The sequence below is a fragment of the Electrona antarctica genome, assembly GCF_951216825.1.
Source record: "Electrona antarctica genome assembly, chromosome: 7".
Taxonomy (NCBI): domain Eukaryota; kingdom Metazoa; phylum Chordata; class Actinopteri; order Myctophiformes; family Myctophidae; genus Electrona; species Electrona antarctica.
The window spans coordinates 56,560,630-56,573,840 of NC_136812.1; the positions used below are offsets into that span (position 1 = coordinate 56,560,630).

The window sequence follows — 13,211 nt, forward strand, 5'->3', positions numbered from 1 at the left end:
TGAGCAGCTCCTCTCTCCACACTGTTCTGAATCTGACGACACTGAAGACTGTGATGGCTGGGAGGAGACCAGGGAAGGTCAGTCGGCTGTAAACACAATGGTTTCACACAAGACACAACATGGTTTGTGTGGCAAAATGTTTAGTCTCAAGGCAAGTCTGAAGAGGCACACAGTTGTTCATACAGGGGAAAAGCCCTTTAATTGCAAAGTTTGTGCTAAAGGCTTTAGTCACATGTGTACTCTACAACATGGGTTCCCAAAGTGGGGTCCGGGGACCCCTGGGGGTACTTGAGGGAGTTCCAGGGTGTCCCCAGCTCAATTAGAGATAGGTAGGAACCAAATGAACCTTTTATGGGTCTGTAACTCAGAGAGTGTACAAATTAACAGTGGTTTTACAATATGAATTGGGGTACCAGAGATAGAAATTCCATTAAATGGGGATCCGTAGCATAATGTGTGTGAAACTGGGGGTCCATGAAATTATTATGTTTCGGAATCACTACTAGAGCCGTACAGATCCTCCCTTATCAGGGTCACTGGCATGGGGGGTCCGTGGCCTAATAAATGTTGATTTGGTGGTCCTTGAGACGAAAAAGTTTGGGATACACTGCTCTAAAATCACACATGAGGACTCATACAGGTCCTTTATTTGTACAGTTTATGGTAAAGGATGTAGTCAAATGTGAGATGTAAAAAAAGAAAAACATGGTGTCATACAGGGGGAAAGCACTTTACTTGTACTCTCTAGGGAGCCCTCCATCGTCACTTCCAGTCATCCCGATTCTCCATACATCTGACCAGCTCGTTGGTGCTTTGCGCTTCTGCGTCTTTCTTTTTTTTGCGGCGTTCGCCTTCATTTATATTTTTTATAGAGGGACAGATAGTAGGCTGACAGGAAATGGGGAGAGAGATGGAGTAGTGACTTGCAGTAAAGTCCGTCGGGATCGGGAGTCAAACCCGCGGCACACTGCCAGACTCGGGCTACGGGCCAAGGTGCCTGGACCGCTGAGACACAGCCCAGGCCGCGTCTTTCTTGATTACATCCACATATGTTAATGTTGGACATCCTCTTGATCGATGCTCTCGATCCGATTCCGATCATTTGAAAAAGACCCCGATTTCCGATCACGTTATCGGATCGGGACAATTCACTGTCAAGTTAGCACTTTTTGTTGCGTGTAACAAATTGCTGCTGGATTCATACATTTTACAAACTGCCTGCAATTCAATTTAATCCAAACCCCATTTAATGATCATTTTTGCTGGAGGAAACCATGCAAGGCACCAACATGCACTTCGGGAGCAATTAGGGGTTCAGTAACCTGCTCAATGACACTTCGTAACTAACTGGGGGAGCCCGGGTTTGAACTGGGAACCTTGCGGTTCCTATCCGGTCCCTGAGCCACTGCCGCCCGGGGTGTAAACACACCACGACTCAGCTAAATGAATCAATAACAGTATTTCCATAGTAAACACACCATGATTCAGTTAAATTAATCAATAGCAGTATTATTTCCATAGTAAACACACCATGACTCAGCTAAACTAATCAAACTATTATTTCCATATTAACTCTTTTTGTGCCGCTAGGTGGCAGCAGAAGTGTAGTTAAGCTGTGTCAGTCCTTTGTTCCTCTTTTGGCTTTTGGATAGGTGGGATATTGCTCTGAGTTTGATAATTACTGAAAGAAATATTAATAACTTAAGGCATGAAAGGGTCTTGCACCTCAATATCTTGTTGATCTCCTGCCCCCCTATGACCCTCCCCGTACCCTTAGGCCCTCAGATGGGGCCCTGCGTGAAATATTGCTCAAACATTGAATGGTTTGCTCTCATTGTACCTTTCCCCCCTAGACTTCCTGCACCTGCCTGTGTGTAAAGAGGAAGTTTCCCCTGGACATGAGGAGAGGAGTCCCAGTCTGGTCCAGCAGGAACCACAACCTCCACACATTAAAGATGAACAAGAGGAGATACTTCAAAGACCAGAAGAAGTGATGACGTTACTAGCAGTGAAAAGTGAAGATGATGATGATGATGATGATGAAAACGAAGAGACAGAGGCTGAAGCCAGCACCTCAACTCAACACATGAAAACACAAGCTGATGTGGAGGACTGTGGAACATACCAACCATCTAGTGGTGAACACATTAAAACACAAGCTGAGGACTGTGGAACATCACAACCAACCAGAGATGAGCAGCTCATCTCTCCACACTGTTCTGAATCTGACGACACTGAAGACAGTGATGACTGGGAGGAGACCAGGGAAGGTCAGTCAGCTGTAAACACACTGGATTCACACAAGACAAAACATGTGGAAGAACAAACATTGTCTTCAAGCCACTCCACTTCAACTCACTCCACGAAGAGCCACACAGACAAGAAAGGTTTTAGTTGTACAGAGTGTGGCAAAATGTTTAGTCGCAAGGTTATTCTGAAGAGGCACACAGTTGTTCATACAGGGGAAACGTCCCTTAATTGCAAAGTTTGTGGTAAAGACTTTGGTTTAAAGAGTGATTTGAAAAAACACATGAGATCTCATACAGGGGAAAAGCCCTTTAATTGCAAAGTTTGTGGTAAAGGCTTTAGTCAAACTGGTGATGTAAAAATACACATGAGGACTCATACAGGGGAAAAGCCCTTTAATTGCAAAGTTTGTGGTAAAGGCTTTAGTTCAAGTGGTGTTGTAAAAATACACATGAGGATACATACAGGGGAAAAGCTCTTTAGTTGCGAAGTTTGTGGTAAAGGCTTTAGTACAATGTGTCATCTCAAAGAACACATGAGTACTCATACGGGGGAAAAGCCATTTAGTTGCAATGTTTGTGGTAAAGGCTTTAGTCTGAATGGTGCTCTAACAAAACACAGGAGGACTCATACAGGGGAAAAGCCATTTAGTTGCGAAGTTTGTGGTAAAGGCTTTAGTCACAATTCTGTTCTAAAAATACACATGAGGACTCATACAGGGGAAAAGCCCTTTAATTGCAAAGTTTGTGGTAAAGGCTTTAGTCAAAGTGCTGTTGTAAAAATACACATGAGGACTCATACAGGGGAAAAGCCATTTAGTTGCGAAGTTTGTGGTAAAGGCTTTAGTCGAATGTGTTATCTAAAATCACACATGTGGATTCATACAGGGGAAAAGCCTTTCAGTTGCAAAGTGTGTGGTAAAGGCTTTAGTCTGAATGGTGCTCTAAAAAAACACATGAGGACCCATACAGGGGAAAATCCATTTAGTTGCAAAGTTTGTGGTAAAGGCTTTAGTAACAGTGGTGATCTAAAAAAACACATGAGGACCCATACAGGGGAAAAGCCATTTAGTTGCAAAGTTTGTGGTAAAGGCTTTAGTCTGAATGGTGCTCTAAAAAAACACATGAGGACTCATACAGGGGAAAATCAATTTAGTTGCAAAGTTTGTGGTAAAGGCTTTAGTAACAGTGGTGATCTAAAAAAACACATGAGGACCCATACAGGGGAAAGGCCATTTAGTTGCAAAGTTTGTGGTAAAGGCTTTAGTCAAATGTGTAATCTAAAATCACACATGAGGACTCATACAGGGGAAAAGCCATTTAGTTGCGAAGTTTGTGGTAAAGGCTTTAGTCAAAGTGGTGATCTAAAAAAACACATGAGGACCCATACAGGGGAAAAGCCATTTAGTTGTGAAGTTTGTGGTAAAGGCTTTAGTCAAAGTTGTGATCTAAAAAAACACATGAGGACCCATACAGGGGAAAAGCCCTTTAACACCCCGATCGTCCAGGACGAAGTTCACCGTCCTTGCTATTAGTAACACCCAGCGCCCAGGACGAAGTTTTATCCAAAAGACGAAGTTTATTGAAAACGGATCGAATCGCTCTACAGCCTAGGAGCGCCTGTTGCGCAATCCTCGATGTTGCGCAACAGTGAGAAATTGTTTAGCCGATGAGAACGAAAATCTTAAATGTTAATAACTCGCGATCTAAATCATCCGGTCCAATTCTAAGACAAGATCATGTGTTAGACGAGTGTCCAGTCGCTAGTCGCGTTAGATTTACCTCCCGTTGTTGTCGATCGCATAGTGTTTTGGCTACATTTAGCTACTACAGCCACATCCGGCATAACATCCGGTCCGTCGGTAAAAGTGCTCCGTTGCTATAAATCGACTGGACGCTATAATTTAATGGGTTAAATAACCCTGGGCAATTAGAGTGTTAATTGCGAAATTAGTGGTAAAGGCTTTAGTCACAGTGGTGATCTAAAAACATATATGAGGACTCATAAAGGGGATTAGTCCTTTATTTGTACAGTTTGTGGTAAAGGATGTAGTCAAATGCAAGAAAAAACATGGTGTCATTCAGGGGGAGAGCACTTTGCTTGTACTCTCTAGGGGTCTGTAGCACTGCCACATAATATTCTTTAAGGATTTATTTTATTCATTTAAAAGAGCATAGCTCAAAATATTCCTTAACACCATATCCATCCTTATGTGTAATGTCCTATATTCTTTGAGAGGTATCTGTTTTGTTTGTTTTGGAGAAGGAATGAGATTGATTGATTGATTGATTGACAGGCCGTGACGCTTCCGTGATTAAACACACAGAAGTCGCAGGCTTGAGAGACTTGTGGAGACAGAGACACAAACGAGCAGGGAGTCCACGGGAGACATGATCGCGTTTTGGTATAAACTTTGTCTATGCTATACGGTGGAATATAGCCAAGGCCACCAGCTCACCGTTGACAGCAGTAACCCGGCCGGGACTGCCATCTGCTCCCGTGAGAAGTTTTGTTTGTCCGTCAAGCGAGGAGTACCGGTTGGTTTTCCATCGGAGGGATAGCTGGATTTCTGGGATTGTTTTCGTTCGGCGGATCACCTTTACGTTTGGATTAACTTTATTTTTTCGGGTTGGAGCGTCAGGGAGACGCGTGAGTAACTGAAGGAACAATACGAACAATAGAGCGAGCGTACGTGCGTGAGAGGCCCGGTGCATGTGGTTTGGACATATATGGACAATATACCTGTCATGAATACTGTGTTGTAACTGATTGTCAATGTTGAGTTTATATTTCATATAGATAAACTATTATTCTGATATTTATTTCTGTGTTGGTGTCAGTGTTTCAAAGCATTCATTGTAGGCTACCCTGTGTGGTTGAAACATATCAATTTGATATTTAAAGGGGGATCATTACTACCCCGTGATTTTTAGTAACTGTGATAGAAATATCTGACCGTTACAGGTCGTCCTCAGACAAGCCCTCCATCGTCGCTTCCAGTCATCCCGATTCTCCATACATCTGATCAGCTCGTTGGTGCATGGTGCTCCTGCGTCTTTTTTGAGTACATCCACATATGTTAACACCCCGAACGCCCAGGGATATTTAATCCATTAAATCAGAGCGCCCAGCGTTTTATAGCAGCGGAGCACATTTAGCAGGTGCTATCCCGGATGTAGCTGAAGTATCTTGATATAGCCAAAACACTCCCGAGGCGATCAACATCAACGGGAGGTATGATTCATTCTAACACGACTAGCGACGGGACCACGATGGGCCGTCTAACACATAATCTGTAGATCAAGAGTTATTCACTTTTTAAGATTTTCGGTCTTGTCGGCTAAAATGTGGGGGTACATTTTCAATGACGTCCCACCGAGAAATAACATCGAATGTTGCACAACAGATGCTCCCAGCCTGTGGAGCGTTTTGATCGGTTTTTATATCAATCTCCGTCCTTTTTATCAATCTCCGTCCTGAGCGCTGGGCGTTACTAATTGATTGAACGGAGAACTCCGTCCTTGCCGCTCAGGGTGTTAATGTGGGATGTCCTCTTGATCGATGCCCATGTGTTGGTTCCCAAAGCACTACTTTGCTGGCTGGCAGTTATTGATGTCTTTGGCAGTGTCCTGCTAGTCTCATTCTTCTGGCTGCTACTTTCTGGCTCACCCTTGTTATTCCCTCATACAGGGTATTGTTGGTAACATCTACGCTGTTGCTGATGTTAAGTACTGCATGCCGCATTCTGGTGTAGCACCCGTCTAGAGACGTCTTCAGGGTCCAGCATTCCCTGCCCTATAGAAGAACAGATTACATTGCATAGAACAAATTACACTGCGCTGGCCTCTTTGTGGACTTATCGAAAGCGTTCGACACTGTACATCATACTCTTACAAAAATGTGTTTTAGTAATACATCTTCTGAATGGTTTCATAGTTATTTACATATGTCATGAACGGACTTAACCATGACAAACATGGGAGACGACACACAGGAGTAAATGCCAAAAACAGGTATTTATTATAAACTTAATCAAAACAAAGAATACTTTACTGTAACGTGGGGTGTGAGTCATCAGTTGAATCAGTAGTGTAGTGCCTGTGTGGATGTGTGAAAGTGTAATGTATGTGCAAGTGCAGTAACTAAGGTCAAAACTAACCCAAAGTAGTAAAGAGCAAACAATGTTCCTTGGCAGGGGAGAGAGGGAGAATGGCCTTGACCAGCCTGCTTAAATACTCCTGAGCCAAATTGGAGTCAGGTGTGCCTCATCATCTAGACACACCCCTGCAGGCTGGTCCCCTCCTCCTGCACATGAACAGAGAACAGTATTAACAGCAAACACAACCAGGATGGGTCATCACACCCCCCCCCATAAGATCGGAGACCAAGCAGGTACTCCGTAACTTTTACTTTAACTTTACAGTTACCCATCAATTATACAGATACCTGACCCATCCTTCCAATCATCACCTCTGCAACCTTGATACCTGCAGTAGCATAAGAGGGGTGAATGACAGTAAATTACCAAATAGGAAACAAACAAAAAAAATATATATAGTTCCACTGTAAATAGATCAGAGCATTACCCTAGAATGCACGCGACAGAGCGTCAGCCATTACATTTTCATGGCCTTTTATATGCCGGATGTCCAAATGGTATGGCTGCAAAAACAATGCCCACCTCATCAAACGCTGGTTTGGGTTTTGCAAGGAACGTAGGAAGGTAAGGGGATTATGATCTGTGTACACCACCAGAGGACTCCCAGTGCTAATATACACATCAAAATGCTGTAACCCCCATACTAAGGCCAAGGCCTCTTTCTCAATGACTGAATAATTTACCTGATAGGCATTGAACTTTTTAGAAAAGAAACCTAGTGGTTTCTCAACCCCATTATCATCAGCTTGTAACAAGACGGCTCCTGTACCCACATAACTGGCATCTACCTGCAACAAAAAGCATTTGTCAAATTGAGGTGCTGCCAAAACAGGTGAAGAACACAGAAGAGCTCTTACATTATCAAAAGCATCCTGCGCCTTATCTGACCAAATGAACTTTACTTTGGACTTCAGAAGATCAGTAAGAGGTGCCACCACTGAAGAAAAGTTTCTACAGAAACTTCGGTAGTAGCCTATCATTCCCAAAAAACGCATTAACTCCTTCTTTGTTAATGGAATTGGGAATTTCCTGATGGCTGCCACTTTAGCCTCCACAGTGCGCACTTGACCCTGACCCACAACCTTGCCTAAGTATGTAACAGTAGCTCTGGCAAATTCACACTTAGCCAGATTTACAGTCAACCGTGCCCACGCCAGCCTGTCAAACAGTGCACGTATCCTCTGTACATGTTCCTCCCAAGTGTCACTAAAAATGACGACGTCATCGAGGTACACAGCACAACCCGACAAACCTGACACCACAATGTTCATCAGCCGTTGGAAAGTGGCTGGAGCATTACGTAAACCAAACGGCATTACCTTGTAGGAATACAGACCGGCAGGTGTTATGAAAGCACTTATCTCCTGGGCCCTAGGGCTCAATGGGACCTGCCAGTATCCCTTAAGCAAGTCAAACTTACTCACAAACTTGGCGGACCCCACCTGGTCCACACAGTCTTCCATGCGTGGTAATGGGAAGGAGTCAGGTTTTGTAACACTGTTGACTTTTCTAAAATCGGTGCAAGGTCGAAAAGTGGAATCAGGTTTTTTAACCAAGAGACATGGAGAGGCCCAACTAGAATTGGAGGGTTCTGCCAAATTGTTATCTAGCATGTAGTTTACCTCCTTATCCAGATGGGCTCTTTTTTCGGGAGAAACACGATAAAATCGCTGCTTAATTGGCTTTGCATCTCCAATATCAATATCGTGTTCTATCAGATGTGTCTGTGATGGTGTATCTGAAAATAGCAAAGGATAGCTATTAACCATAGAGACCAACTCCTTCATTTTTGTCTCATCCAAGTGTCCAAGTACTTTGGGTAAAGCTTTTAATGCTTCAGAGTTGTTCAGGCGTACTTGTAACACAGCCTCATCTGCCGGCCAATCTCCCCCTCCCTGAACCTCCCCCACTGAAGAAAACCCAACCGTGCCTACGCACAATGAAGGCTCAACGCAAGGGACGTCACTGGAGTTTTGAGACGCCGACACCCGAGCACAGTATGGTTTCAACAGATTCACATGACACACCCTAGACTTTCCCTTAGGCATCACAATCAAATAGTCCAGGTCAGAGACTTGCTTTTTCACTGTCAGTGGACCAGTAAAGCGCGCCTGAAATGGAGAATTCACCATTGGCATCAAAACCATCACTTGATCTCCAGGACTGAACTGTCTGTGTTTTGCCTTACGATCAAACAGGGATTTCATTTTCTTTTGCGATTGCGCTAGATTACGTTTTGCCATTTGCCCGGCCATATACAGACGGTGCCTAAACCCATTCACATACTCTATCAAATTCTTGGGAGGTTCAGACTGTTTGCAACCACTTTTTAAAATTGCCAAAGGTCCACGCACTGAATGTCCAAAAACCAAGTCATTAGGACTGAATCCAGTACTCTCTTGTACCACTTCTCTTGCAGCCAGCAACAACCAAGGCAGACCCTCTTCCCAGTCCCGAGTAAGCTCTATACAATAAGCCCGCATAAGTGACTTCAGAGTTTGGTGAAAACGTTCCAGAGCCCCTTGACTTTCAGGGTGATAGGCTGATGCCAGTATGTGTTTAATCTGAAGCTGCTTCATGACCTGTGCAAACATATGCGAGCAAAAATTTGACCCACGATCAGTCTGAATGACCTTCGGAATGCCAAAGACTGAAATGAATTGAGTCAAGGCCTTCAACACATTTTTTGTTGTAATAGACCGTAGCGCATAAGCTGCTGGATACCGAGTAGCCTGGCACATCAGTGTCAATAAGTATTGGCAACCAGATTTCGAAGGAGGTAGAGGCCCTACACAGTCCATAATCAAATACTCAAATGGTTGAGCTAACGCTGGAATAGGACACAACGGTGCTGGATTTATGGACTGGTTGGGCTTACCCGTCAGTTGGCAAGTGTGGCAGGTTTTTATAAAGGCCGATACATCCTTCTTCAAACGTGGCCAAAAGAAATGTTGCAGGATGCGACTGTATGTTTTCCTAACCCCCATGTGCCCAGCTATTCCATCATGGGAGCTTTTCAACACCATTTCTCTGAATTTGGTAGGCACCACAACTTGCAAAATGGGCTCCCCCACGCCAGTCTCTCCTTGAACACACCATTTACGCAAGAGTACTTCATTAATCACAAAATAACCCTGTGCTGCAGCATCCATCTCTTCTGCAGGGGACACAGAGTCAAACAGAACACTCACGGAAGTATCCGCTTTCTGCTCTTGAACTAACTCCGTAATTGAAATGGACTGAAGAGGTACAGGTATTGACAACACTTTTGCACCCTCTTTTCCCTCTTCAGCAGACTCATCCTTTTTCCTCATAGCGCGAGTTACGGCACATGCCGGAAAAACCTCAGTTTCCCCTGGGTGGGTACTTGTGTAAGACTGTAATGGGACCTGGGTAACCACATTTGGAGATTTAGCCTCAGCCCACACTTTATCCCCAGCCAAATCATTTCCAAGGATTATATCCACCCCTTCCACTGGTAACTCAGGACGGACTCCCACCACCACCTCCCCACTGACCAACCCACAGACAATGTTCATTCTATGTAGGGGTACCGGAATTACCTGCATACCCATACCTCGCATTAAAATGACATCGCCTGTGTCTGAAATGGAGGAGAATGGAATGACGTTGTGACGGACATAAGTATGTAATGCCCCTGTATCTCTCAAGATGTTAACTTTAACTGCCTTTCCACCAGGCAGTGATACAAAACCCTCCGAAAGGAATGCTGTGTACTCAGCGTTATGGTCACCCCCAGTGGAACACCTGATATCAGAAACACCTTCCATGTTAACCATTAGCTGCGGTGAGGGAACTGCCGGTGCAGCCAACGCGGATGGTTTGATTGGTGCACCACTTAACATCTTCTCCTTAGCTTTAAGAGCAAAACAATTTTTTTTCCAATGTCCACTTTTATGGCAAAAATGACAAACATTAGCATCGTCCTGTTTCCCGGAACCATGTTCAGACTTGGAAAGACTTGAATCCCCCTGCCCCCCAAACCACTTTCCTGTACGAAGGGAACCACCAGACTGAGACATACAGTCACCAACTACACTTCTGTGTGTTAAACAGTATTCGTCAGCCAAAATGGCTGCCTCTTGGGGGGTTTTCACTTTCCTCTCAGTTATATACGTAGCAATGTTAACTGGCACACAGTTTTTGAATTGTTCCAGAGTAACCAACTCACGAAGCCCATTAAAGGTTTTAACCTCTGATGCTACGCACCACCTGTTAAACTGGACTAACATATCTCTTACAAATTCCACATAAGTTTGGTGTTCCTCTTTTCTCCAATTCCTAAAACGTTGTCTGTAGGCTTCGGCTACTAACTCGTATGCACGTAACACTGCTCCTTTAACAACCTCATATCTTTGACTATCCATCACTGATAAAGAAGCATAGGCCTCCTGGGCCTTACCTGTGAGGACACATTGAAGCAGTAGAGTGCGCTCACCATCAGACCAATTCCTGGCATCTGCCACACGTTCAAACAGGGAAAAGAACAAATCCGGATCTTTTTCTGAAAACTTGGGAAGTAATTGTAGGTTAGAACCAACATTAAACTGCTTGGCTTCATGAGCACTCATGTTAAACTTTTCTTGCTCCAGTTCCAACCTTTTCAATTCAGTTCTTTGCTTCATCTCTTCAATCTCTTTCTCATGTTGAAGTTTAATTTTCTCATGTTCAAGTTTAATTTGAAGCAATTCCTTTTGTTGTTCAAAAGTTAATTGCCCTGAAGAAAAAGAAAAGGTTTTACCAGACCTCAATTCAATTGGGTTCTCATCCTCCGATGGGACCGCCTCCTCTGATAATACATCCTTTTCCACCAAACAGTCGATCAGAACTATTTTTACCCTAACTTTTGACTGTGTAGGCCGGACAGGAATGTTGTAGTGTTCTGCTATCTTTAATAGCTGCTCTTTTGTGCATCTATCCAGCAGCTCCACAGATGGAGCCTGAACAAATTCTTCAACTGAACTCATATTTCCTTTTTTTTTCAAAAAAAACAAACAAAAAAAAACTGTGCACAGGCTTTAACCAAAAGTAGCAAAAGACCCCAGAGCCCAACTCCCCTACCTAAACTGCCTACAAAATCTGACTGACTGTCTCCACCCTAGTCTTCAGTGGCCCTCCCGAGTCCCCCCCTCCAACAAGGGCCTCTCAGTGGTACCACCGCATTCCAGCTTGTGTGGAACACAGTCTAAACCCAGAAAATAAAAACAGTGAGTCCCATATGGAGACCCACTGTTCAAAAGCTATATGGGAGTTGGAACCCCAAGGACTAAGCACTTTAAAACATCAAACCTGCACACAGAGAGAATACAAGAAAAACGAAAAGGTTCTTAATGCTCTCCCCCCCCCAAAAACAAAATACCAACTCCTATGTGTGTCCCCCAAACAATTTGTTTCCCAAACAAACAAACAAAGCTTAAGTTCATCAAAACAATTGATAGAAAAAAACTCCACTCGGAGATAACAACCATATCTACCAACAAACTTAGCTAGAGCGGCGAGCCCCCATCTTGTCATGAACGGACTTAACCATGACAAACATGGGAGACGACACACAGGAGTAAATGCCAAAAACAGGTATTTATTATAAACTTAATCAAAACAAAGAATACTTTACTGTAACGTGGGGTGTGAGTCATCAGTTGAATCAGTAGTGTAGTGCCTGTGTGGATGTGTGAAAGTGTAATGTATGTGCAAGTGCAGTAACTAAGGTCAAAACTAACCCAAAGTAGTAAAGAGCAAACAATGTTCCTTGGCAGGGGAGAGAGGGAGAATGGCCTTGACCAGCCTGCTTAAATACTCCTGAGCCAAATTGGAGTCAGGTGTGCCTCATCATCTAGACACACCCCTGCAGGCTGGTCCCCTCCTCCTGCACATGAACAGAGAACAGTATTAACAGCAAACACAACCAGGATGGGTCATCACACATACAGACATCAATCAGTGAAGTCCGGGAGCACCCAATCTGAGTTACGTCCCCAGGGCTCAATCTTAGGTCCTGTGCTCTTCACAATATATATTAATAACATTATGTCTGCTTTAAATGACTGTCATGCCCACCTTTATGCTGACGACAGTCTTATATTGTGTTGCTGACACAGCCCAGCTTGCCACCAGTAAGCTGCAGCTTGCATTCAATAGTCTCCGAGATGCCCTGGTTGAGCTCAGGCTTGTTCTAAATACAAGCAAAACTAATCTTAAGGTGACTCCAGACCAAGGAAACTTGTCCAGACCAGTCAAAGACTACTTAAAACTCTCATATCTGCACAAAAACGTATTTTCCACCATGCAAATTGCAGAAAGCACTGGTTTGCAGTGTTGCCAGGTCTTCTTATTATAAGCAACTTTGGGCTAGTTGTCCTTTAACATAGCTTAATATTCATAGTTTGGGCTTATTTCTGAAGTGTAGTTGCTTATTTGGGCTTGCTTTCATGATTCATTTAAAAAATAGCTGATGTAATAGGGCTCAAGTAGTGAAACTGGCTGCTTCTTTTGGATTTGTTTTCAAAGACCTGGTCGCTTGTTTCACTAACAGAATCTGGCAACACAGCGCTTCACACCAAAACAAACAAAGATAGCATTATTGTCGCTAGTCTTGCTTTGGAGTTGATTTGGAGACTGGAGTTGATTGATTGGTATATTATTAGAGAATTGATATTGAGATTATGGTATCTAGTTCACACACTACACCAGTATAGTCAGCCCTGAAACATGACGAGCAGACTAGAAGTCCACTCTACAGTGGAATTATTTACCCCCCTCATCACTACAACATGGATAGCGTCGC

The 13,211-nt window shown here is 43.7% G+C and overlaps 1 protein-coding gene across 1 annotated transcript in view; it reads left to right on the plus strand.

Moving 5' to 3' along the window:
• Positions 1 to 3,305: 3,305 nt before the first annotated feature.
• LOC306926380 (uncharacterized protein) overlaps positions 3,306 to 13,211 on the plus strand; it is a gene marked incomplete at its 3' end in the record, with an annotated part of 57,994 nt that continues 48,088 nt past the window's right edge. Inside the window, exons 1-3 of the mRNA XM_079505643.1 lie at positions 3,306 to 3,649; positions 7,564 to 7,635; positions 8,274 to 8,403. Coding sequence (XP_079361769.1) covers positions 3,371 to 3,649; positions 7,564 to 7,635; positions 8,274 to 8,403 — 481 coding nt within the window. The 5' untranslated portion in view covers positions 3,306 to 3,370. The remainder of the gene's footprint in view (positions 3,650 to 7,563; positions 7,636 to 8,273; positions 8,404 to 13,211) is intronic.